General features: G+C 36.2%; 2 protein-coding genes and 2 long non-coding RNA genes across 4 annotated transcripts; 3 read left to right on the forward strand and 1 right to left on the reverse strand.

Moving 5' to 3' along the window:
- Nucleotides 1-5,016: 5,016 nt before the first annotated feature.
- On the reverse strand, nt 5,017-6,770 carry LOC140036148 (uncharacterized). Its single transcript, XM_072077445.1, has 4 exons — nt 6,584-6,770; nt 5,970-6,361; nt 5,425-5,887; nt 5,017-5,366 (listed from the first exon to the last, which is right to left on the reverse strand). Exons 1-4 carry the CDS (start codon nt 6,768-6,770, stop codon nt 5,017-5,019), a joined length of 1,392 nt encoding a protein of 463 aa, XP_071933546.1.
- A 9,501-nt stretch (nt 6,771-16,271) lies between these two features.
- On the forward strand, nt 16,272-18,842 carry LOC140037221 (uncharacterized). The gene is made up of 3 exons (XR_011841147.1): nt 16,272-16,509; nt 17,194-17,690; nt 18,611-18,842. It is a non-coding gene; the product is annotated as an uncharacterized lncRNA (long non-coding RNA).
- Nucleotides 18,843-19,042: 200 nt separating this feature from the next.
- On the forward strand, nt 19,043-19,891 carry LOC113728756 (uncharacterized). Its single transcript, XR_011841148.1, has 3 exons — nt 19,043-19,343; nt 19,471-19,570; nt 19,648-19,891. It is a non-coding gene; the product is annotated as an uncharacterized lncRNA (long non-coding RNA).
- A 1,250-nt stretch (nt 19,892-21,141) lies between these two features.
- Nucleotides 21,142-26,965, forward strand: LOC113731863 (kinetochore protein NUF2 homolog). Its single transcript, XM_027257342.2, has 11 exons — nt 21,142-21,436; nt 21,548-21,766; nt 22,352-22,442; nt 22,519-22,698; nt 23,137-23,226; nt 23,635-23,742; nt 24,855-24,908; nt 25,462-25,576; nt 25,659-25,816; nt 25,899-25,994; nt 26,502-26,965. The coding sequence occupies exons 1-11, from the start codon at nt 21,276-21,278 to the stop codon at nt 26,586-26,588; spliced, it is 1,359 nt and encodes a 452-aa protein (XP_027113143.1). The 5' UTR covers nt 21,142-21,275; the 3' UTR covers nt 26,589-26,965.
- Nucleotides 26,966-27,487: the final 522 nt, after the last annotated feature.

A 27,487-nucleotide genomic window follows, 5' to 3' on the forward strand; every position in this document is an offset into this window, starting at 1 on the left:
GAAGCGATTTGTCTCGTTCACTGACCCAAATTTAGCATTAAATGGTCCTTGATACATGTCTCCCCATCAATTTTACTGACATTTTAGATTTCAAATTTTGATTGTATTGATTGGATCTGTGCATATGTTCACATCAAACGTAACAACTGTTTTGATTCTCCGAGTCTGACGCTTTGTGATTACTAATTCAGCTAAACACGTTTCTTCATTTATGCCCAATGTGTCTACGTAATTAAATCAATGTTGTTAAATTCGGATCGAATAGTGACTCGACTAAAATATTGGGTTATGAATCAATTGGTCGAATCGATCGGATCGTTCTAAAAAACTTGCTGACGTCAATGTGATGTCATAATTATTTTATATTTTTATAAATTTCAAAAATATTGAAATTAATTCTTGGTTACATTCAACCAACCATATAAAATGTTTCAAAAATATTAGACTTGCAATCAAATATACATCTAAAAATTATATATAAAAGTGTAAATTCATGGCTGAAATATGCCCGTTTTCCAAAACTACTTGAAAAACTAAATTAAGACAAATTAATCCAAGTTGAAATTACTAATGCTAAATTGATAAAATGATAGAAATAAAAACTTCTTAATTTGGAAATCATTTAGGGAAGCGAGTAATTTTGGTGTTTACACTAAGTGAGTGGTATTTTCTTATTCTTATTAATAAAAGAAAATTTTACAATTTAGGTAATTCAAATTATGTTTGGGGGAAAACAAGAAAGAAAAATTTGAAAATCGAGTCAACCAATCGAATCGAGTCACTGATTTAGCTGATTTTGTAAGGTTTTGACTAATTTTTTATCAAAATGATTTTAAGCTATAAACCAGCTCCAAAATCAGGTCAATTCCCTATCGGATCGATCGGTCCAGTTCGAGTCTAACAACAGTTAATCAAATCATGTACGATGTTTCATACTTTCATTTACCTAATAAAATTTCCTAACTATGTTAACAGAGTGCATGCAAGTTTATGTGGCATTTCTTTCTGTATCCTAGTGGTATCTTTCAACCGGCAAGGGGAAAATTAATTTGTGCCTCGTTTATTCATATATTTGACAAACTGTATTTGAATGAATCTGGCAGTTTTTTTTTTTTTTTTTTAGAAAAATGTTATTTGCACTCTCATTTTTATTAATCGCACTCTCGCTATCATTTTTATCATATAGTTTTTATTTATTAGACTATATGACAAAACAAATAGTACAAGTGCAATTAACAATAAAAAAAAATAAAGTATAAATAATATGTTTTTCTTTTTTTTATTACGACCAATCCACTTAAGAGAATAAAAACATGTCCAACCAAATCTTACAAAGAATCAAAATACTACTATATTTTTTGCTACAACGTGTTAGATAATTTAGATTATAGCAATTTGGTATATGTGATTCGATATTCAGATGAATGTTTGTTTGGATTGTGTTTTATTTGGAATATTTTTACTGGAGCACTTTTTGTGATGTGATGTGTGTGAGATAAAAAGGTAATTGGGAAGATAAAAATATGTATTGGAAATTGTAATGATGATGTAAGCAAATAAAATTGGGGAAATAAAACACAATCCAAACAAACCTACTGCAATCCTTGCCGACGCAGTTTCGAATTTGTTCCAAAATCTATTTTCTTCTTTTTATGAGATTTAGTCTCAATAAGAATGCTAGTTTTAAGTATCCACGTATTATGATATGAATAAATTACACCAATTCGTTACGTATGGGTGAGGAGAATCGAGCCAATTATAATTTGGCTTATTCAAGGGTCCCATTGATACACATGCAATGGGAATTTAACATATCAATTTGTCAATCATGAGAAGGAGCTTTTAAACCAAACTGTACTTTAGCCACATCCGCCCATTGAAGTACAATTTGACACGTTTGCTAAAAGGTACGCGTTGAGAAAAAGCAAAAATGGACCCGATTCGCTCCAAACAATTCATGAATGTCCAAATTGAAGTATGAACGACAGGTGTTTTTTTTTTAGTCAAATCTCGATATTCAAATGCCACTCTCCTGTTTAGGCGATCCAGGACACAAAACATTGGGGAGTTACATTTTATTGCAAGAAAATTTCCAGGGAATTGTGATTTTATATGAAGAATGTCTTGTTACTCCTTATTGTTACTTGTAAGAGTTTCTTCTTTTTCTGGTCAGTAAATGGTACAATTTGAAGCTATTCGACTTTTTGCTTTCTGGGTACAATTTGAAGCAAATGATCTGTGTTATTAGACGGTTGTGAGAAAGACGGAACAAAACTTTGAAACGGATACTGGAATGGATACAGGCTGCGTGAAAATGAATCCTATCTCCTGGTCCCATCCTGCAGTAATTGGTCCTGCGACAAATGCTGAGCAAAATGGAAGACTTTGCTAGCTGAGGATGTCTTGGCGCATCAAATACTCTCTAATCATGGGCACAAAAATTCCACATGGTTTGCCTAACATGAACCATAATAACAGTAGTATCATTCAAGGAGGCAACGTTATATCTTGATTCTCCAAAACGTGCAAAGGGCTGTTTACATTGCTTGATCCAGCCACCTGCAGTGTTCATTAATAACCTAAACAACAGTAGCGGCATTTTTTTTTTCCAAATGATAACAAATTTTATAACCAAGCAGAAATTACAGAGTTGGAGCAACTGCTCTTACATCATTCTTGGCTAAACTAGTAAACCAAATTGGAAAGGAATCCTTCCAACTGATTTCGTCATACAAGCTTGTGGCAAATTTTGCCAGCTTATGAGACACACGATTGCCTTCTCTTTTGACAAAAGAGAAATGGCAAATATCAAAACCATGACTTAAAACCAAAACATCACTTAATATGGTCCCCGTGACTGGATCATCCACATTTCTCTCCCTAAGCTTGTCCACCATCAGTTTACAATCAGATTGTATTTCAACTTTGTTCCAGCCACACAATCTAGCCTTGATCACAACTTTTCTAATAGCTAAGGCCTCCTCCATTACTGGGATTCCGTTCCTGCTTTCACCAGCTGCCCAAGCCCCTACAACCTCTCCATCCTCCTTTCTGGCCACTACTCCCCACCCAATTCTTCTATCTTTTAACACCAAGGTTGCATCAGTGTTTAGTTTAATACAGCCCTGAGGGGGTGGAAGCCAACTACTTACCCCAGCTACCTGTTCCTTCTTCCTTTCCTCAGCATTAGCCACCCCCTTCCTAACATCTGTATACTCAGCCCACTCCTGCACAGCTTTACTAGCTGTTCTCCCAGGGCAGTTACTCCTATCATCAAACTGCACTTGGTTCCTTGATTTCCATATCTGCCAAAGTATATTCACTGTCAAAGCAATGTGGTTTCTTCCTTCCACTATGTCCTTTGCTTCCATCAAGCTATTCCACCAAAGCCAAAAGCTGTGCCTGAACTCTTTTAAACCATCCCAACAATTGGAGCTGCCTTCCATATATACTCTGCATGCCTACAAAAGAAAAACATGTGTTCCAAAGTTTCTGTCAACTCCCCACAACACCTGCATTTGTCCTCACCCTTACCTATTCTCCTTCTGATCACCTCGTTGACTGGTAAGACACCATGCAAACATTTCCAGATAAAATGTTTCAGTTTATGTTTGATGTCTAACCCTCATAGCACCCTCCAGGCTTTAGAGTTGGGTTCATTCCTGCTATTGCTGGCCTCTTGCTGATCCTTCCTTCTCAATTCCCAACTCATATCTCTAGCCAGCATATATCCAGTTCTGACAGAATACTGACCAGATTTGGTAAGTGGCCACACCAACTTATCCTTTCCAGCACATAGACTAATTGGAGTTCTTTCTATCCTCCTGCAGTCCTCCTCATTTAGCAAAGATTCCATCACAGCTCTGTTCCACTTCCCATTCTGGATCAGCTCATATACTTTATGGACATGACAACCTGTAGGCCTTTGAGTAGCCACCATACCCGTTCCTCCACCTGGTATCCACCTGTCCTTCCATATATCCACTGTTCTACCATTCCCTACTCTTTTCCTAGCTTCTCTTTCCATCACCTCCCTTGCACTCATTATGCTCTTCCAGATCCAGGAGTCACCTGCCCTTATCTGTGTCTTCCAAATAGATTCCCCTTTGAAGTACTTTCCCTTTAATACCTTACTCATCAACAGATTAGGTTGTGTCAGAATCCTCCATAACATCTTAGCCAACATGGCACTGTTAAAATCCTGCAAATCCCTAAAGCCCAAGCCACCATTCCCTTTAACAGCAGCTAACTTCCCCCATCCTACCCAATGAGTCTTCCTCTTTCCTTCACTCTCTCCCCACCAAAAGCAAGCCATTTCTCTACTTATATCTTGACACAAGCTCTTAAGCAATTCATAGCATAGGCAGGCATTGCTAATATCACAGATTTCAACAACACTTCCTTCCCAGCCTGACTCAACAGTTTTTTTTTCCACCCCTTAAGCTTTTCCAACACTCTTTCCTTGATATAGCTGAAAACCTGATTTTTAGATCTCCCAATAACCATAGGTAACCCAAGATACTTGCTCTGGTCCACCTGTTTCATTCCTCCTAGTATTCTGAGGATTTCTGCCTTATTACTCATCTCAGTGTTTTTACTGAAAAAAATAGAAGATTTATCTAAATTAATCTTCTGTCCTGAAGCTGCTTCATACATCTCCAAGATTTCCATCACCTGTTTAGACTCTTCTATATTGGCCCTACAGAAGATGAGAGTGTCATCTGCAAAGAACAAATGAGAAATAGCAGGACTGGCTTTGACAATCTTTAGTCCTATCAGACAATGGTTATCCAATGCATGCTTTAACAGACTAGACAGACCTTCAGATACCAATACCAATAAGAACAGGTATGGGGATAGTGGATCCCCTTGCCTTATCCCTCTTGAAGGCCTAACCCAACCTTTCTTTTCACTATTCACATTAAAAGAATACCCAACAGAAGACATACATTTGAAAATTCAGTTTATCCAAGTCTAACAAAATTCCATTTTTTCCATCATCTTAACAACAAAAGGTCACTCAACTCTGTCATAAGTTTTAGCCATATCTAATTTAAGAGTCATAAACTCATTAGATCCTGTTCTTCTGTGATTTAAACAATGAATACTTTCATGAGTAACCACAATATTATCAATGATTTGTCTGTCAGGAATAAAAGCAGACTGATTACTACTAATGCAATGGTGCAGAAAGGATTTTAACCTGTTAACAAGAATCTTAGAGATAATTCTGTACATGACATTACACAAACTAATAGGCCTATATTGAGACACTGAGATAGGAGATTCAACTTTAGGAATTAGAGTGATAATAGTCTCATTAATAGCCTGCAGTAAATGACCAGAATGAAAGAAACTAGAGATGGCTGCAATAAGATCATTTTTTATACATCCCAGAAATGCTGAAAGAAAAGGGAGTCATACCATCAGGTCCAGGGGCCTTATTAGGATGTAAAGAAAAGACAGCTTTCCTGGCTTCCATCTCAGAGACGGGTTTGGTGAGCTTGCTGTTCATCTGATCTGTAATCACCTGAGGAATACCCCTGAGTATTGCATCAAACTGCCTTGGATTACTGGAAGTGAAGAGTTTCTCAAAGTACTCATTAATTTCCCCTTCAACCTCCTCCTCAGATTCACACCAAGTACCATCATCCCTCTGTAGAGCAGATATACTATTCTTCTTTCTTCTTCCCTCTACCTCAGAATGAAAATACCTAGTGTTCCTATCCCCCTCCTTCAACCATTGTACTCTGGCTTTTTGCCCCCAGTAAGCCTCTTCCTTCCTATAAGCCTCAGTAAGTTGTTTTTTCAGGGTACTCAATCTTCCCTTTTTATCAACTTGCTGTCCCATATTAACCTCTGCTATCTCCTTCTTAATCCAACTAACCTGTGATTTAGCATTAGCATTGTATTGCCTCCTCCAATTTAACATTAATTTTCTGTTGAAGCCTAAAACCTCTAGACCCTACCTGCTGTTTCCCCCAGGCTGTAGTAATAATACCCTTAACCTCCTTGTTCTGTACCCAATTTTTATCAAAGTAAAATCTCTTTTTCCATTTCCTATATTTTGGCTCAGTATCTAGTAGCAACATACAATGATCCGAAGCCTCATTATGCAGATGCACACACTTAGCTTTGCCATGTTCCCTTCTCCAGCCCCAACTACACAGAACTCTATCTAACCTTTCCTTAACCTCCCCATCTTCATCCCAATTATTACACCAAGTCCAGGGGATCCCCTCAAAGTCAATATCAATCAACTGGTTGTCATTAACAAAATTCCTAAACACTCTAAAACTGCTCTCACTTCTCAGCCTCCCACCCCATTTCTCTTCACTAGACAATATATCATTCATATCTCCTGCCAGGATCCAATTAGAACCCCATATAGCAGATCTATTTTCTATAATTTTCCACTGCTATGCTCTTACTAAATCTATACTACTAGCATAGACCCCAATAAATCACCAATCTGCCTCATTCCCCCTCCCTACCACATTAAGTTCTATAGTGAACTCAGTGAACAGAACTCTCCTAACTACTATCTCCTTCCTCCAAAATACAAACAAGCCTTCAGCCATACCAATTGGGTCAACCACAAACAGACTATCATATTTCAGCGTCCTCTTAATCTTATTCATAACAGTTTTTTTATTTTTAGTTTCTGCTAAAAAAATAATCTCAGGGGAGTGGAGTCTCACAACCTCCTCCATTTGGAAAACTGTCAAGGGGCTCCCAGCATCTCGACAGTTCCACACCACAGCTCTCATTGAGGGCTAGGAGCCCTATTAAGATTAGGCTCCACCACCTTCAGAAGGTATTCTCTACCAACTCCCCCTGCTATCCCCTTTAATTTTTTCTGTACTCCAATCACTAGCTCCCCACAATTCTCCTTCCCAACCATATCCCCCTGTTTCCTCTTACCAGAATCCTTTTCTATATCCATTCCATAATTTTATCCCCCAAAGGCACTATTCTCCCCACTTCCTGCACCAACCTCCTCCAGCCCCTACTTCCCCTATACTTCCCAGCTCCCTTCCCTTTTCCCTCCTCTCTCCTCCTACCCTTACCCATCATTTTCTCCTCTTGCCCCCCATCAATCCACATTGTATCATCCTCCACCTTCTCCAACTGACCCTTGGTCCCCTCACCAGAACTCAGCTCTCCCTCTCCCTCTCCATTCAATCCAGAATTCTCTCATTCCATATTCAGGTTAGCATTAGATTCTTTTTCCACTACCTTTTCCCCCACACCTTTCCCTCCCTTATTCCCCACACTGCCAACACTCTTCTGTTCAAACAAGGTATCCTTTGAAAGGATGCGGCTACTCCTTATGTTGCCATCCCTCCCCCTCCCTTCTTGCCCATGCCAACTGGTATCACCTCCCCCCCATGTCAAGAATAAGTTGTTAACCACATTTCCCTTACCATTAGTCCTAGATACCTCCTCAACACCCTCATTATACTTAGCATATGTTTTATTATGTTTTGTTGGACTCCTAGCATTACTAGCTCTCATCCAGGCTCCAAATTGAGTTTCCTTATCCAGATAATTCCCTTTCATGTTACAATTTTTCTCATTATGCCCCAATTTTCCACAACAATAGCAGAAATCAGGACACTTCTCATACCTAAACTCAATCCATTTCATTACCCCATTCATTCTGACCGTGGTTCCTCTTAACAAATATTGCTCAATATCAATTTCCACTAGGATTTTCAGATGTTTACCATCTTTCCCCCCACCATTAGGAATGATGACCTCCTTAACATAATAAAAAACTCCACCAATCTTACGCCTAATTTCCTTAGTTATCCAACGGATTGGGAGGTTCCAGACCTGCACCCATGTCCATGTTTTACTAAAAGCCTTAGCATCCATTTCAACCCCCTCATTCCAAGGAATCACTACCAGAGGTAAATTATCATACACCCATGGCCTCCCATTTAAAACTCTATCCATATCATATTGATTCATGAAAATAAACTGAAACAAATTCACACCTATTTCTACAACCTTCACATTTTTGGCAAAAATCCACACATTACTGGAAAAGCTCTTAATACCTGTAATATTAGCCACTTTATCTCCAATTACTTTGCCAATAATGCTCAATCGACATTCCTCCACTCCCTGGAAAGCATCATCCCCTTCAATTTGAATTCATGCCGCCTCTTTATCAGACAGATCGAACTTCCTGAGCACTTCCTCCAGCTCCTCAGCCATTGATGCAATACTCAGGGAACCTCGCCGATAATCACAGAATAATGAACTTCAGCTCTCCAGTTCCAAGATGAAAACTAGGAAACCAGTAAGTATAGTTAGCAGAAACCAAAACAAACAGGAAACCAGAGACAGACCACTCGGATTTGAAAAAGACAAACTCAAACAAGGATTATTACTGAAATCAGAATAGACACAAAGACTAGAATAAGCAAGGAAACTACTAAGCTAGCTCAGACACAATTTTATTCAAAACGAGCTGTGCGATCAACTGAGTTAACAAAACTGATCCAGCTGAACAACTCAGATGAGGAAGAAGCTCAGCTGCCGCAGATCAAATCCAGATTCAATGTGATTAAATCCTGAAGGTTATTCATTGTTAATCACAGCTAACCGATCGCTTGATTTTATGGCTCGCTATGTGAAGAAAATAGATACTGAAAAAGTACGAAAAATTTGAATTTTAGACTTTAAAGCTGTTTAAAACACCCACTAGGGGGGAGAGGTTCTCTACTAGAGAGAGAAAGGGACTCTCATGAGAGAAAGAGTAAAAACCGCTAGACAGTAGCGGCATTTGAAGATCGAGATTTGACTGAAAACACACAGTACTGTCGATCATTCTTCAATATTACCTGGATTAATATTCCCAAAAGAACTAATTCCAATTGAACAACAATATCAACACTTATCAATAAAGATGAAACAATGGAAAGGAATCAAGGTGCATGATTAAGCTAAATTAACAAGGGAATGTAACGAGAAAGAAACAAAAAATATGAGTAAAGAGTGCACTTATTAAATGGGTTATCCTTTGAGAGTAGAATGTTTTTGTTTTTTTTAAAAAAAAAAATGAAAATCACAAAAAAAAATAAAGAAGAAAAATTTTGCAGAACTACTAATTTGGTTCAACCGAGAGAGAACGAAAATGTGTATCAGCCTATCTTGTAAGGATAGAAAGATGTTTCTCTCCTCAGTGACATCACATCACTGAGAACTGAGAAGGAATTCATATTGTCTAATGAATGACCTAAAAATAAAATGGCAAAATTTAGGGTGCGTTTGGAGTTGCAGTAGTTTATTAAAAAGTACTTTTTTAGCAGAGATTTTAATAAAAGTACTTATCAACTATTTAAATACTTTTAAATATATTATTTGGAGATATAATGCAATAAGTACTTATTATATTGGGTAATATGTAATTTAAAATTTTTAAAAGTGTTTATCTCTTTATTTGGTTCATAATATAGGATAAGATGATTAAATTTAATATTTTATTTTTTAAATCACAAAATCTACTCTAAAAGTATCAAATTTAAGCTTTTGCTAAAAGTGCTTTTAACGCTAAAAGATCTACTCCTAATTTTATGGGATAATATTTACCACACATTTTAAAAGTATTTATATTTTTAGCACCTAAACTACTTTATTACCAAAAGCACTGCAACCTCAAACTGGGCCTTAGCAATTTAGACCTTGTTTGATAACATAATTCAACATTTAAATTTAATGGATTTATCTTAATATGTTCAAATGCATTCAATAACAAAAAATAAGACATCTAAATTAATTGAGTGGTACTGAATTTTTTAGACAAAATTTGCTCCAAAAAATAAATAATAAGTGAAAAGGTGCGTTTAATAACAAAAAATAATACATCTGAGTTAATTAAGTGGTATTGAACTTCTTAGACAAAATTTGCTCCAAAAAATAAGTGATAAATTATTCACTTATCATTTAATGTGATATATATTCAAATGTACTAAATTTAATATTTAACAATTTCAAATATCGTTAATGAAATTTGAACAGTTCCATTTGAAGCAGGGGTGGATCTACTGTGGGGGCACGGGCCCCCACTGCTCCCCTTAAATTTCTATAATACTCATAGAAATTTGATATAAATTTAAGTGTGTCCTCTGGAGTTTTGTGTATTTTGATTGATTTATATGCTTTTAAAGTTGGTTTTGATTTTGCCTATTGTTACAACTACCGTAGAATGGGCTTTTTCAGTTATAAATATAGCGAAGAATTGATTACGAAATAAAATGAAAGACCCTTGGATGAATGATTGTTTAATTATTAACATTGAGAAAAATATATTTCGTGAAGTTCAAAATGAGAAGGTTGTAAATCGTTATCAAAATATGAACACTCGTCGTAACCAATTGCAAATGGTTTAGTTTGCTTTTTGAAATAGAATTATTATTACATTAATAATTTTGAGTTTGTCTTTTTATGTTTTTCATGGAATATATGCATCATTTGTACTTGTTAGTGAATATTTTTCTTTTTTGCTTAAAAAACTAGAATAATAGTAAGTAAAAAATTTTAGAAGTACTTTTACACCCACGGAAATTTTTTCTGGCTCCACCACTGCATGGAAATCTTACAGACAAACATATTTTAACTATTTATAAATGTGGGCTCCAATTAATTTTGACATCAGAGCCATTCTTATTAAAAGTGAGTCGCAACAACTCTCGTCTACTCAGTAGTTTCTCCATTGGTGGTGTGAACCTCTTCCTTCTAACCACCAACTTCAAACTTGTCTTTTCTCGGGTATGATCATGGTCTAATCCCTACAAAATACTACTACTACTAAACAAAAACTTTTTTCTGTTTAAGCTTTTTGGAAAGTTGTCGTAGAAAAGTTCAGACAGTGACTTAAACTTTCATTAGATCAACCATGCATGCACCAATCAAAAGCCCAGTACTCGTTAGTAGTGCTGATTTTACTTCTTCACGACTCTTGTCAATTGGGTCATGTGTTTTGTATGGAATTCTGCTTTATTGGCTGAGGACTATGTACGTTGTTGATGAGGTAAGGCATGATAATTAATTTGATAATTAGCAAATGTCGACTAGCCACCAACCTTCAAAGCCTCAAATTCCATTTCTGTCTTGGAATATTATGTACTATTCATTCACATTTGGACTTGAGAAATCAATCAACATCTAAGAGCAGGTTTATATTTTATTAGGTATCTGTTTCTTGTAGCTTTGTATTTTACCACAATATCCTCATATAATTCAATAATATCTCTTCTAGTTTTACCCCCACCATTTTTCACATTAAGTGGAAAATGGAAGGCAGTCACATTAAGTAACAATAGAATTAATTTCAGTTCTATCCTCGATTAAATATTAAACATAACAAGGTCTTTTTAATTATTTTTTTGACTAGTCTAAACTCCCGTATTGTGCCATGGTAGGTTGTATTTTTGGAAGAAATTATAATCAAGGGAAGAATTTAATAAGAGTAAGAAATTTATGTAATTGTTCATATCATTTAGGGCACATCAAAATATAGTTAAAAAAAATGAAATTTTGTAGCAATAGTTCAAAGTATGATAAAAACATCTTCATTATTTATAAACTATCACTTTTGATGGAAGTCGAATCCTGAAAAGAAAAAACAAAAATGTATATCATAAACTAAGGGTCTAATTAAATGTAATTGAATATTTAATTTGATAAGTAAATGAAATACCTATCAACATTTTGCATTCGATTTGATAATCTTCTACGAAGGTATGAACATTCTTTACACCAATCGACTTTAAGTACGAAACACCAATATTAGGGGATTAATTAATTCTGTTGAATTTTGTGGAGTTCGTACTACAAATGAGAAGGCATTATTTTTGCATGAATTAATGTGTTGGTCAAACAATGTACCTCTATTTTCCTATAACTAAGAGCATACGGAATTCAAAAATATCATTTTTTTAGAATATTTGTAAATAATATTGTATAAAAATATATACATATAATTAATTTATACCTTCCTTTTCAAATCTCTAAGATAAAAAGCATCACAATGAAATATGAATCGTGCATGCCTGTCTTGAAGATCGAGGTACAGGTTGCCACAGGAATCTCTAACTTCTATGTTCGCATTGTACCTATTAAGAAGAAAATGTGATGTACGATACAGAAAATTATATTAAAATTAAAGATATATGATAATAATTACCTGACAATAGTGTGGACTACGTCATTACAATGGATACACATCATTTTTACAAAATGAGATCGACATAGTTGTCCACAATTTTTACATAACTCATAGAACATATTGTATATGTTAATGCTTTGAATGTAAGCAAGTATTCACAAATATTTAATCTTGTAAGGGGTATGTTTCATGATGAAATTAAGTTGAGGGCTAAGATGGACACCGTAAGGAAGTTGAAAGAGATGATAGATTCTTGTTTTTGTTTATGAAATGGACGAATGAACATACGGGACAAGCAGCATTGAGAAGAGATGATAGATATCGATGAACTATTATGAGAAATGAATAGATGGGATAAGCAATAAAAAGAGATGATAGATGTGACAGCCCCACCGTACCCTAAGGCGAACCAAAAGGTTCGGCGGACCGCCTGTCCAACTCTCGCCGGGACTACGGAGTCGAATCACACAAACTCAATATAACACGCGCAATAGGACCCAAAGAAAACGAACAATCAGAGACTACTAAGGTGAGAACATGCTTACCAAATCATAAAATCATAATCTCAACTAAATACACTTAATAGATAAGGTTAAACACTTATACATATATTTACATCGGAGTCTTTGGCAAATTAACTAAACTAAAATACAAGTCAAAGTATTCATACACTTAAAATACGATTCGGGTTTCGGTTGCAAAAAAGCTTAACAAAATATTAATTACACTAGCTCGACTCTTTCTTCCAAGATCATGGATTCAAAATTTGCTCCTGAAAGGAAAATAAAGATAACGGGAAGAGGGTGAGGTTACACTCAATGAGGTACCAAAATAATAGCAGTCAAATCTTGACATTTCACGTTTAACTAATCAGGTATACATGTCAGATATAAAGTAAAACAGTTAGACACAATGATTCAAATAGGAAGGATACAGGTGACTCTCAGGAGCCAAATTTTCATGGCAGAACTTGATCCAAACCCGTTGACTCTCCGTCAACGTATATAAAACCAACATGTCCGTAGACCCCACTTTACATCAAATTCCGTCCACCAAACATACCCCTTACCAGGCCCGAACACCTCAACAGAAACAGAAGTGGTAATATTCGAGTATACCGGAATCAAGAGTTTCACTACCCAAAGATACCTAGAAACAGACTGCCGGGTTTGTTATCTAATCGACCAACCCCTTGCCGGCCCGACTCGAGTAACTAGCCACAGGTGTTGAGCTCAGAGGTCACAGAAAGGTCGTTGGATACCAGCAGTCTCCAAACGACGTCCAAACAGACTCAGATACAGATAACAGATTACGCACAGTAAATAGGCATACAGACAAACAAGAGAACGAGTGTGATAAAGTACACCCTCGTCTCAAACAGAATAAACAGATAGTACAGTCATTCAAATCACAGATTTCAAGTGCAGAAACCAAGTTAAGCAACAAATGAGGGGAGTGGTACACTCACCAGTTCCAGTACAGATACTTCAAAAGTTTTCACCCAAAGTGGATTTAATCGCCGTGAAACCCTAAGAATAACAAATGTAAAGTAGTTGAAATTTTTACATCCAAAATCGAGTAAACGGAATGCACAAGTGAGGCTCGATTACTAGTCGGGTGCCTCTCCAAGTTATATACGAGTACAAAAGAATAAAAATGTAATTTTTGAGCAAACGGATAACAGTTGGTACGAGAGTTACAAACAACCCCAAACCCCCTCATTCTACCACAATGCAACTCCAACTTAAAGAAATCAGACGGCCAAGAAAATTGGACAGCATTTTTCCCTAAATTTTCTTACTTTTTCAGCTATCATGGCTTCATTTTTCCTCAAATCAGCCCCAACGTCACACACAAAATAATCTCATTTCAATAGCCGTTCAATAGGCTCAATGTCGTACAAGTACAAAATCAAGTTAGGAAAATGTCCGAAAATGAAGTTTAAGCCATAAAACAAAAGACATATTTGACGTCGCTTAGCGTATCGGACACAACCGAAGCTACACTTATCGAATTGGTATGCAATTTATATCATTTCAAAGTTAAGATAAAGGGTTACAACTTTGATGAAGACCACTCAGTCCAGTTCGTAGTGTAACCAGATCAAAATTTTAAATTACAGAACCAGAATCCCACAATCAAGCTAGTTAACTGTACTATGCTTAAATGACAATAACTCAGGCTACCGAAGTCCGATTGAGGTGTTTTCAGGGCCGTTGAAAATCTAAGACATAGCACTACAACTTCTATGTTTTGGCCAAATGCTAATTCAGTACGGATTAGGGTGAACAGATGCGGTCAGATTGGTGAAATGTCAACACTGTTTACAGAATTCTACCTATGGCAGTCAGGGGTATTTTTATCTTTTCATATGTTACAGTGCTCGGATTGAGCTGAAATTTTACAGAAAGTTATAAAACATCATTTCCTACAACTTTCATGTTTTAATCTAAGGCTGATTCGGCCTCTATCATGGCCGAACAGAATCGGGCAGAACAGGGTAAGAAGAAACCCTAAACTGGAATTTCCGCACAAATTCGGAAATTCTCCGCAAACAACCGCAATTAACGCACAAAGGCTCCATTTAACACAATTTAAAACTATTAATCCAAGGCCAACCATAACTATCATATGAAAACAGAAAAATCTCCCAAAAAAAAATCAGAAATTTATCTACTCAACTTTAATCCATGAAATCTTCTATAAAACAACCTATTTAGCCACCACAAGTTACTAATCTACCATTATTAGGAACAAAGAGTGAGTTTCCAAGGAAAATACCTTGACACCTCAAGAAATGTAGTAGCTTAGGGGTTCCTCCTTCAAAACAACTCCACCAACCACTTTAATCGTTCCTAGCAAAGAGTTTTTATGGAGTGATTTGAGATGTTAATGATTGGAACTCAAGATTTGGACAAGAATTGAAGTGGCAAAATGAAAGGTTTTCTCTCTTTTCTCTCTCAATGTGGTCGGCCAAGAAGGAAGAAGAAATTGGGAAATTTTGGTTAAATTTTTGGTATTTAGTAAAAGTAAGAAAGTTAGACAAGTCCAACTTCCAATGATTTTGTAACAAATGGCACCTTAGGGTTTCATTCTCATCCTTTGTCTACCAATGGTAATTTATCTAGTTAACATCTAATTGTATTCTAATACGTTGTAAAATAATATCACTTGATACAAAACTCCAACAAGTTGTCAAAAATATATCGCATTTATCACACTAGCGGGTCCCACGTCAATAATACACTTCAAACTTCTCATGAACTAATTTAAACTGGGAAAATGATTTAAAAACTCTATTCACTTATAAAATCTCTGAAAAATCGAAATAGTAGGGTATAATGAAGAAAAATACACGCGAGGAAATAAAATAAATAAGATAAAATTAGAAAAATTTATGGGTCCTCACAATAGATACCAATGAAATATTGGGGTTTTTGTCCTTTTTTTTTTGTTGAAACAATGAACTGTTGTCGTTGAAGGATACTATGTTTTTATCTCTTATTATGGTTTTACAAAAGTCTTAATTAGAGTGAAATTCATATTTGATGCAAGCCAGCAGGAAATGTGTTGGATTCACAGACGAAAACATCTCTTATTATGGTCTTGATGAGTCTTAATTGGAGTGAAACTTGTATCTGATGCATGCCAATGAGAAACGTGTTGAGTTTAAAGATAGAAACGTGGTGGTGATTTGACAGACATGCACACTAATGACTTAAAATGGTGTTGAACATGCATATATTAATGAGTTATTTCAATTGTAAAGGATAATGTTTACATGATGAAATGATTTTGAAAAGTAACTAAATATCAGTAGTACATTCGGTTAGTGCTGTTATTCGAATCGGGCAGCTCGCGAGCCGGGCTCGACCCGGCTCGTTAAGGCTCGAACTCGGCTCGTTTATTGGAATAAACGAGCCGAGTTCGAGCCTAAAGACTGCTCGTTAATTAAACGAGCCGAGCCGAGCTCGGCTCGCGGGCTACCCGAAAGGCTCGAATTTGAGGGATAAAAATGTCAATTCATTAATTATGGCTATTTCAGTAAAATACTTCCAGTTTTCCAGAGTCAAACTCCCGAATCCCTAATCCTTCATTCGCTCATTCTTCTTCCGCCTTCACCTCTGGGCTTTTGCCTTCTTTTCGGCTCTGCTCTAATCTCTTCCGTCCAGACTTTGGCCCGTCAGGCGTCAACCCTAAATCACCATTCACCCTTCGGTAATAGCTCTAGCAAGGAGCAGCAGCAATCGCTCTTCGGAGGAGCTGACTTGTCGCACCAGCCCACCGCCTTGGTTGCGCAAACACCAGCCGCCACCTGGTGAACCCATGTATTTTTCTGTACTTGATTTCTGATTTTGGAGTTACGTACATATAGAGCTGAGATCCAAAAAAAAAAAATTAAGGTGCATTATCTTCTTCCATTTGGTAATTAGGATTTAGGGATTTTGGTATTTTGCTAAAATATTGTGCTTTTGAGGGGTTATTGGGATGTGGGTTTTGTCTGATACTCTCTATATTCGTGTGGAAGCTGACAAATGATGCAATGGGCTTCTGTGCGGACTTTTTAGATTGTGAAGACAGGTAGTATTTTGAAGATTTGACAAAACCTTTCCATGGAGGGGCTGCTAAAGAAACCAAAAAGAAACTTTGAAAATGACACGAAAAAATATATGCAGCCTATAGATAGTGGATGTTGACTAGTTTATGTTTGACTGGTTGAATCTTTTAAAAAATTTTGTCCATTACAGTACATTAGTTTCTTTGTTAATCAGTTTATCCAATTTTTCATAAACTCTTATTTCTACCACATGACCAACTAGATGAATTGATTGCTTAATCAGTTTATGTAGATTGCTTGGTGTCAAGTGGATTTGGCCTTCAATATGAGCAGTAATTATTTTTTCATATTGTAATAGATAATTGAAATTATTGGAATTTTTTTATTTATAATGAAATTTGACATGCAACCTTTGATTTATAATTATGCCTTCAATTTTTTTCTTAATATATAGGTATGTACAGCCCTCTTAATTCCCACCAAGGTTCATCTTCAAGTCCTGTTATGGAGCAATTAAATGAAGTAGTAGATCAAGAACTGGATATTGAAGAAAATCCGGATGAGATGACTGAAGATGAGTTAGAAATAATAGAAGAACATGACAATGAAGGAGGAGGAGTAGGAGAGCAAAAAGGTGATGGCGGAAATGAAGAACCAGCAATGCCCTTTGAGAAAAAGCAAAGGAAAAAGAAATCAACGGTGTGGGACGATATGAAAATTGTGAAGTTAGACAATGGAATAGAAAAGGTGCAATGCAATCATTGTAAGGAGTTATTTGCCAAGAGTACAACTGGAGCTACATCTCAACACAAGCATCATCTAAAATCATGTTTACAAAAGAATATGGCAATGGGAGAGCAAAATAGGATGAAACAGCAAGTGTTGTCTTTTACCGAAGGGCCATCCGATGGAATTACTTCGATCACAAATTTTTCATATGACCATGCCAAGGTACGGGAGCTTGCTTCTCATATGGTGCTTGCACATGAATACGCATTTTCTATGATGGATCATGTTGTATTCAATAAATTTATGAAAGCTGTGTCCCCATTTTATAAAAAGATTACCCGGCAAACTGTCAAAGAGGATTGCATTTCTACTTATCAACTGGAAAAAATAAAGCTGAAATCTGTATTAAAGAGTGCTAGTCGAGTTAGCATAACTACAGATTTATGAAAATCTGGTCAAAAAATTCAATATATGGTTGTAACAGGGCATTTTGTTGATTTTGATTGGGTGTTACAAAAACGTGTGTTGAATTTTTGTAATGTGCCACCTCCTCATACGGGAGTAATTATTGCTGATGCTTTGAGTAAATGTTTTATTGATTGGGGGATCGAGAATAAAATTTCCAGCATCACGGTAGACAATGCTTCTTATAATGATGCTTGTGTTAGGAGACTTAGGGAGGATTTTTCTCTAAGAAAGAGGTTAAGTATTGCTGGAAAAATTTTTCATGTGAGGTGTTGTGCACATATACTTAATCTTTTAGTGCAAGATGGCCTCAATCAACTAGGTAATGTGATTGATACTGTTAGAGAGGGGATCAAGTACTTGAACAACTCTGAGGGTCGCCTAAATCAATTTGCCAAAATTGCAAAACAGCTACAGTTGCCCTCTAGGAAATTGATTCTAGATTGTCCAACTAGATGGAATAGCACATATCTCATGTTGGCTTCGGCTTTGGAGTTCAAGGACGTTTTCCCTAGATATGAGGACATTGACCCTGGGTTTCACTATGTTCCAAGTGATTACGAGTGGTTGCAAGTAGTAGAAGTGTGCCGATTTTTGGGTATTTTTCATGAGATCACTAACATGATTTCTGGATCCGACTATCCAACTTCTAACATCTTTCTTGTGGAGCTTTATAGGATTAAAGAGCTTTTAAATGAAAAAGCTCTTGATATTTCTGATCAAATTTGGGCCATGGCTTTGAGCATGTCAGCAAAATTTGACAAATATTGGGGAGAAACCAATGTGGTGCTTTCGTTAGGTGCTATTGTTGATCCAATGTACAAAATGGTACTCATTTATCATGCTTTTCCGATTATTTATAGTGAGGAAGAAGCTGCTGTGAAAATTGATGAAATTAAACAGCTTCTTTATGAGCTTTACAATGAATATGTTGATACTCACTTCTCCTCCCATGTCGGGGAACCACCGAGGCAGTCGGTAAAGCGTAAACATAAGGAAGTGAGTAGTTCTTCGACTCAATCTCAGGGGAATGTTAAGAAATTTGGACTTCCAATTCTTACTGGCAAGGAAAAATTTCAAATGCATGTTAGTGAAATTGACAAGGCGCCACCTGAAAAATCAGATTTAGATATTTATTTAGAAGAAGGTAGGTATGCTTGTGACGCATCTGCTAATCTGGATGTCTTGGGGTGGTGGAAAGGAGAAAGATGGAGGTTTCTAATATTGTCAAGGATGGCTAGTGACTTACTTTCTATTCCAGTTACAACTGTGGCTTCTGAATCTACCTTCAGTACTGGGGGAAGAGTAATTGATGATCGGCGAGCTTCTATGTCTGTTGAGACAGTGCAAATGCTACTTTGCGGTAGTAATTGGATTCGCAATCTTCATGGAATAAAAACCAAGTCTCGTGTAAGTGTATTACACTTTCTAGTAGTAATATGTGGTTAATTGATTATTTTACTTCATCTTTTATCTCTATAACTCTTATTTTTAGAGAATATCATGACTTTGAGTCTTTGACATTTTTATTTTGTAGGATCAATCTGATGTTGCCGAGTCATCTACGTATCATGAAGTTGAGCTTCCTCAAAATTGAAAGAATGCTAAATTTTAGAAATTGCTGCTGCTGTCCTTTGGTATTCTACTTCATTTTTTTAGCTCAGTAGCTCTTATTTTTAGAAAATATCATGACTTTTACATTTTTATTCTGTAGGATCAATCGGATGTTGTCGAGACATTTTACGTGTCATGAAGTTGAGCTTTCTCAAAATGAAGGCTAAATTTTAGAAATTGCTACTGCTGTTGCTCTGTAGCTCTTATTGTTTGCTGTCTTTTAGACTTGATTATTGCTTTGATGTTTGTTGTAAGTGAACAAAATATGAGTACTTGACTACTTGTGAATTCTCATCAGCAGCCATGGCTGAGGTACTATGAATGCCAAAGTGAATTCTCATCAATTTAGAGGAGTAATTTTCACATTTCTAAGTTGCTGGACATTCATACCAAGTCAAACACGGCTCTTTTAACTGTTGGACTGATAGAAAATTACATATGCTCTCTTTTGGTGGGACTGCTTGATCTTTTCTCTTTTGCTAATTTGGATTAAATCCATAATCCCCACTCAGCAACAAATATGTATGCCAAATTTGCATCTTCTGAATGGTTACAGACTTGCAGTGAACAGATGGCTGCTATGGTAAATATTTCGAGCTCGAGCTTAACGAGCTCGACTCGATTGTGTTAAACGAGTCGAGCTCGAGCCGAGCTCGAGCTAAATATAGAGCTAACGAGCTCGAACTCGAGCTAGTTATTCGACTCGACAATGTTATCGAGCCAGCTTGAGCCAGCTCGAAATTCGTACAAATCGAGCTCGAACCACTACTACTCGGGCTCGGCTCGACTCGAATAACAGCTCTACATTCGGTAGGAGTTGAGAGGAATGTATTTTATGGACTAAAATAGAGAGGAAAAGTTAATGCAAACCATTTGTATCACTTTTTATAATTTCTATTTTACCCTCCAAATAGAGGGTAAAAATGTAAAACGCTATCATCTTATTTCTAAAATAAACAGACATAAATATATACATGGATCTTTTTTTTCCTTAATTAAACGTCCAACAAGGTAATAATTGCCAACAACTTTCTATAAAAAAAGGAGGGAAAAGTGCAATTCTTCCATTCATATTTTTTTTAAAAAAAGAAGCATCCAACAACTAGTGAATAGTAGCATATTGCATGTAAATTAAATATACTAGTGTTAATGGCATACTCAATGTGTGTGTCATTAAAAAATAATTAAAACGAAGTAAATTTATACAGATGTTGTCTTTTGTGTAAATCGAATTGCTATAAAATTTTTATTAAAGAAATTTGGTTTATATGAATGCAAAAAAGAATGCATATTGCAAGACATTTTTACTTTTTTGAAAAAAAAACTTTTTGGGGGTATTTTTGAAAAATTTTGTTGTAACAGGGTTTTTAGATTATATTTTGGGATATTTTCAGAAAATATTTTGAAATATTTAAGAGTAGAAGAGTTTTTAGAATATATTTTGAGATATTTTTTACAATTTTTAAAAAATTTAAACTAATTTTTAGATTACCTTTTAAAGTATTTTTTAAAAATTTTTATTATATTTAAAAAATTAATTTTTAAAAAACATTCCCACTAAACAGATTCGAATCGAAAATTTCACTACTGTTATTCCAAACACGCGGGGAGAGCCGGAGAGAGTTCTATTTTACTTCATTTATTCTTCAAAAATTTGGGCGGGAAACCAATTTTCCACTTCTTCTCTTCACGGGAACTGGAGACTGGAGTCACAGCGAAGAAAGAGAAATGTCGAAGTTCCAATACCCAACCCTCTCCCGGAGCGACGTCGTCGCCGTGCTTTCCGAGTATGAAATTGCCAAAATTTCTGACGCCGACCTCCGTCGCCCCAATTTCAACTTCCTCACCAGCCTTTACTCTGCTGTCCTCCTCTACATCGACATTCTCCCGTGAATGTCCTAACTGACTTATTTCTCCTCCTTTTAAATTCTTCCATATTATGTTTTTTTGGAAACCCTAACCCTACTATTTCTTTTTTTTTTTTTTAAATAAACCTACAGGGAAGAACCTGATCAGTTCGATTTTGAGACTCTGGAGCGGATCGACAACCCGGACCATCACCGGGATTCATTTCGAGTGTTGAATTTGTTGGATAAGATCAGAGAACTTTTGGCTTCTATTGATTGCCCTTTAAATTTCACTCTCTGCGACTTGCTTAAGCCTGACCCGGGTCGAACCGACTTCTTTCTCGGTGCCATGCTCAATTATATCGTTCACAGGTATCCCGCGAAATTAAAATTCTCCGTTAGTGCGTTTCTTTTAATTGTTTCTGAGCCTTTAAATTTAGATTTTTCTTCAAATTTTCGAGGATTAGAAATTGATTTTATTAGATGGTTAGAAGCTGCTTGCCTACCGTCCTCCCAGGAACGTTCATGCTATGATATACAATTTTGTAAATCTGGCAAATCTGTGACATAGTTTAATTATGAATGCTGCTTGTTCTTTTAGGTTGTCTATTTGGACTCCTATTTGATGCTTTTTTTGAGTGGTAAGAGGGACTTGTTCTGTTATTATGACTCTTAAAAGAGTGAGGTTAATGATATAAGCATCTAGCTTTGATGTTGAGCCTAATCTCGGAAACGATTGTTTTTAGCTTGTGGGGATGGGGCAAGGATGGATTTTGGACCTAAGTGTTGCTGTTATATAAGAGGAGCATGGAGTGGAGTTAGGATGGATTTGCACCCACCTGAAACTCTTATCCACTAGGAGCATTCATTCAGATGCTCGTTTTTGTTGTCAAATAACTAAATTTTTTGTATTACTTTGTTTTCGTTGTGTTTATTTTTTGTTGGTTTGGGATGTAGGAATGCAAAATTGGACTTATTGAGGCCTATTGTCGACGAGTTAACCCTTCTTGAAGAGCGAAAGCAAGAATTGGAGAGCAGAATGTCTCAGGTACAATCTGGAATGCAAATGTGTGGTCGTGAACATGATCTCATCTATGAAATTTACAGATTTATCTTCCTTTCAGTTGAATGAAGAGATATTCCAGTTCAACCAATTAAGAGAAAGTGAGATGCCACTTGTTCAAGAAATTGATGCTAAAGTTAAAGAGTTGCAGCAAACAATTCAAAGTCTGAACAATCACCAGGTGTCCTTGAAGGCTAATAGGATAAAAACGAAGGAGAAGGTTAAAGAAATGGAAGCGAAGGTAGTCTTCTTAAATTATTTGCATTAATCAAAGCAAATTTGTTCAATGGGGTCAGAAGTTATATGTATCGAAATCTTGACTGCTGAGTGCTATTCTGTGCAGAACTTGTAATAGAAATAATCAGTTGTCTCTATTCAGAAAGCATTTCCTTGGACCATATTGAGTGAATCTTGTTCTATTTTCAAAATCATGGTTATTATTATTATTTTTTAATTTATTCTTCTGATTTTTTTCTCCTAGAATGCAAATTATATGTAAAACCATCCCAGAAATGGAAATAGAATTAAAAACAAAAGGAAATATTTGGTTAAACTTTAAATCGCCTTTTCGAATCACTAAGATGGTCTTTCCTTCTTAGTTGTCGAAGAAAGTGACTTAAGGGTCTTTCTTGAGCTTGAATTAATTTTTGTTTTTTTCTTCTTCTTTACTGAATCTCAGGTTGAAAATGCTGATTTTGCCTTGGAGCAATGTAAGCTAGAAAATAAGAGTTTACTTGCTGAAATAGTTCAGTCACCAGACAAGCTTCAGGTACTAGCTGTATAATCTTTATGTGTACTATTGAACTCATTTTAGTATTATAATTTGTTCAGTTGCCCCTTGTCAGACAAGCATTGTGTATCATATAGGAAACATCTGTATCTCTATTTGGGGGCCGGGGGGGGGGAGAAGAGTATATCTTTAAGATTTACTTGGTTTGTCTTTCATATTGCTTCTTGTAAATTATCCACTGCTTTGACAGTTGGATTTTGTTCCTAAAGGATTTGGATCCTTTCTCATTGTTTTACAAGTTAGTAAGTTTGCAAGATATGCATCTCCTACTATTTAAAGTCCTTTCCCTTGAGTCTTTATTGGTTAGCTTGGCTTGCATATAACAACTGTATGTTTCCTTAATGTTTTCTTTTGATATGCATAATATTCTTTCTTTTCATAATCCAGAGGGCACTTGAGGAGAAAAAGTCACTTAAAGTTGAAGCAAAGAATGCTGAAAGAACAGCGATGCACTCCTTTCATGCCAAGGAAGCTGTTTCTGAGATTTATGCAAAGGTTGTTTTTGACACTGCTTCCTTACTGTCATTTTACAAATACTTATATTCATATAGGCCAGTCTGGTGTTCAATAATTGCTTATCAATGAAAATATGATCACATCTTGGTTAGTGCAAATTATACCTCACAATAGTTATGATATCCACTGCAAAGTATAGGAATTTGGTCGACTGATTTCACTAGATGATCCTTTCTTCTTCCATAGATTGGAGCACCTATTACATGAGCTAAGTAAGAAGCATCTGTATGCCAGAAATCTTGTAATTGTCTTTCCAAATGACCGTGCAATATGCCATCACAATCTTGTGCTAGCTTCCCATGGTTACATTAGTATATCAAGATGCTCAATTTGTAAAAAATACAGTGTTTCACGATTTTACCCCTCTTTTTTGTTTGTCTCTTGGTGACACTACTCTGTTTTATCGTTTTCTTGTGAATTAGGATGACCTTTGTTGAAATTGTTTACTTTCCCTTTTCTGTTTCTGCTTGAGGTTTTCTCTTTTTACTTTAGCATATTGAGTTGGGGGAATTAGTGAACCAAGATTTTGACCTTGAACTAGAAAATGGTAATAAATAATAAATAACTGCTCTGAATGAAGAAAAGGATCAGGTAAGTTGAAATTGAATGGGATCTGCAGTTCCAGCTATATGCTGGCAGTTTAAAGCTTTTTTTTTTGGCATAAAACTTTTGAGCGTCTAATCTTAATAATCCCTGTGTTCATGTTGGGTCGGTCTGACAGCTATGAGGGGGCATATAGTGATTGTACTGCATTTGCTTTGACGTTGTCCCTTATGGCAGTTTATGTACCTATCAAAAATAAAATAGAGACGGGTAAGAAACTGAACAAGAATAGATCTGGGGCAAAAATGAACAGTATGTAAGGAAATTAAGTGGTTTTATGTACTTCAAATAGGATCATCATTTAGGTGATTAAAGTTGGCCAAGATGATTATCAGAGAAACAATCATATGGCATGGGTAAATGGTATCTCTTTTTTCTTGTAACATCAGACCGATGCACTTTTTGCACCCAAAAAAAGAAATAATGCTGCTTGAAACTTCCAGTTGAAAGTGTTTGATAGGGTCTTTGCTTGTTTTTCACCATTTCAGGCTGGCATGAAGCTGTCCAAGCAGTTAGCTCGGATGAAAGTCCTGCAAGATCAGGTTGATTTATGATTGTTTCACCTTCTTTGCTTTGAGTAATCTATTAGGAAGTTTTGACTAAAAAGTTTAAAATGGTTCAGTAGCCTTTGAGGTAGTGTAGTTGTACCCGGAATATCACAGTTTCTTCTAGAAGTTCTATCTTATCGTGGTTTGATCTTTTTATATATCTTTATGACCTGGCGGTCCTAGCCCCCAGCTGGTGGATGGTGCTCAGCTTCTCAACCATATGTGGGTTGAATTTGCAAGATATAGGTATCTCGAGAAATACTTAAATGGGACAGAAACTCATGGATTTTAGATAGTTTGCTTTGTGCCACGTACCTTCTGGTACTTACTATCTGCACTTTCCTTTTGGAACTTTAGCTTAGGAATGATGTGCCTCTTGTGAGATAGTGGGAGTTTTCGTAATTTGACTTATTCTTTTGTGCCAATCTTCGAAGTAGATATGAGGCTTGTTAGATTTATTAGGAAGCTTTTTTCTTGAACTGTCCTTGCATAAAGCCTTATTATTCCCCAAAGGCAACAAAAAGCTGACTCTGGAAGTTCTTGGTAGGTGAACTCGGCCAAATCTATTGAAAAGGATGTTAAACTTCTCAAAGTTAAACTGAGTGACCAAGGAGTATTGGATAAGTCGCTTGATGCTAAATTGGTTGACCTGCAAGCAAAAGGTTGCTTCAATTCTGTTTGCCATTAATTGGCTTCGTTCTACTTTACTCGAAACTCAGTATGATGAACATGTCTTCTGTTCAGTGGACCAACTGGATAAAGTAAAGTGGCAACTAGAGCAGGAAAGAGGTCAGACCTTTGAGCAGGCTACTAAAGAACTAAAGAATGTGAAGATGGAAGTGGAAGCAAACAGGAGTGCTCTACAAACTCGTCAAAAGCAGGTGGAAGCTGTTGTCATGGAGGTACTGTTTACAGTTTTAGTTCTACTGTTAACTCTTGCACGAGTGGTGGTTCTGGTTTTAAGCCTTCTCCTTCATTTATCAGGCAGATAGTATAGGTGAAAGTATTAACTCAGTCAAGGAGGCTGGAGCAGCCAAGATGCACGAAATGGGTCTAGTATCTGAAGCTATAATGAAACAGGTACAATTGTCTCAATGTCTTACGACTGATTGGAAAGGCCGGTAAGAAATGATCTAACATAAGCATATTTTGATAAGCTATTCTATAAACTCTTCTACCATGGTTGAGAAAGACATGGGTATTGACATATTTAGAACTGGTTATGCATCATCCTCGGATTGTCATGTGTGTATTCTTTATTCAGGCAATGAATATTGCAAATTGCAATGCTTAGTCTGCATTTTAATCACAAGCTGAATAGGTTTTCAGTGCTTTAATAATGAAACTGGCTTTACTTCAAAATTATTTCTTCCTAATGTTTTCCAAGGTTGCAGATATTGCATGGACTACACTGCACATTATTCTTTGACTAGTGAATTTGTTATTTTGATAAGGGGAAGCATTTAATAGAATGGAAAGACACTTAGGATCTTATCTGGCGGCTGTTTGCTACTAATTGCTAGCGAATGGTGCCTTTTGACTCTTTTATTACTTCCTAAGACTAATACATTACCAATTTGCCTGCAGTTTTACGAGTATTCAGATTCTATAAGGGACTCGCTGCCAGGGATTGAAATTGAAGTGGACATGGTAAATATTCAGGCTGGGAACTGATGAAGTCTGGCGTATCTTGTGTAGCTGATCTTGCATTATCTGCGATCTACACAGCACAATGGATGCAGTGATCGGCATGCTTTGAAATTGCATAGTTTGTGCTGGCCTGCTAATTGTAAAAAAGAGTTGCATGTGTGTGCCGCTACTTTTTGCTTCTTGGGAATGATATATATAGAATAATAGAAACGTTCTCTTAGGGTGGAATCTGTGAAGCGCACTTGTGCATTTTGAGATGCAACGCCAGTACAGACATAAGTTAACGATCATGTGGGGAAGGCTCTATGCCAAGAGGCTTTGTTGCACTACTGTCCACTGTAATGATTGTCATGTAACAAGTAGCAGGCGGCTGTTTATGGTTCAGGTAACTAATTAGGTGAGTTGGTTATCAGGTCAAGTATAAGGTACAGGTTTGGCTGTAGATTAGGGAGGGAGTTTAAACTTTAAGCCTCTATACTTGCCTTAAAATCCATAGGTGTGTAGTAGTGCATTCATTTGATTTAGAGGTAAGAACCATTCCCTTTAAACCCCTTAGTCCAGTTTATGGTTCAGGTGAACGGTAGGTAGATGTGTATTGCAACGGAGATTTCTTCGCATGAAACTTCCCCTAATTTGGTCCTAGGCAAGTTTAAGTTTTTGAATTGGAACTAAACCAAAACAATTTCACTTGTACGATTGTGAAATGCTCAACTATTAGGCGTTTTTTTTATTATTTTCAACCAGAAAAGGTGTTCCTCGACATATGTTTGACTCCTGTTAAATTTAGTTAAGTAGTGTAGGAACCTTCCATGAGTTTTATGTTGTAGAAACGTTCTTTATACCAGTACCTTTAATCCTAGGTTAGAGTAACTTTTAAAATATAATCTAGACTAGCCGAAGGCCCTAAACCACAACAAATGAGA

The sequence above is a fragment of the Coffea arabica genome, chromosome 2e, assembly GCF_036785885.1.
Source record: "Coffea arabica cultivar ET-39 chromosome 2e, Coffea Arabica ET-39 HiFi, whole genome shotgun sequence".
Classification (NCBI taxonomy): domain Eukaryota; kingdom Viridiplantae; phylum Streptophyta; class Magnoliopsida; order Gentianales; family Rubiaceae; genus Coffea; species Coffea arabica.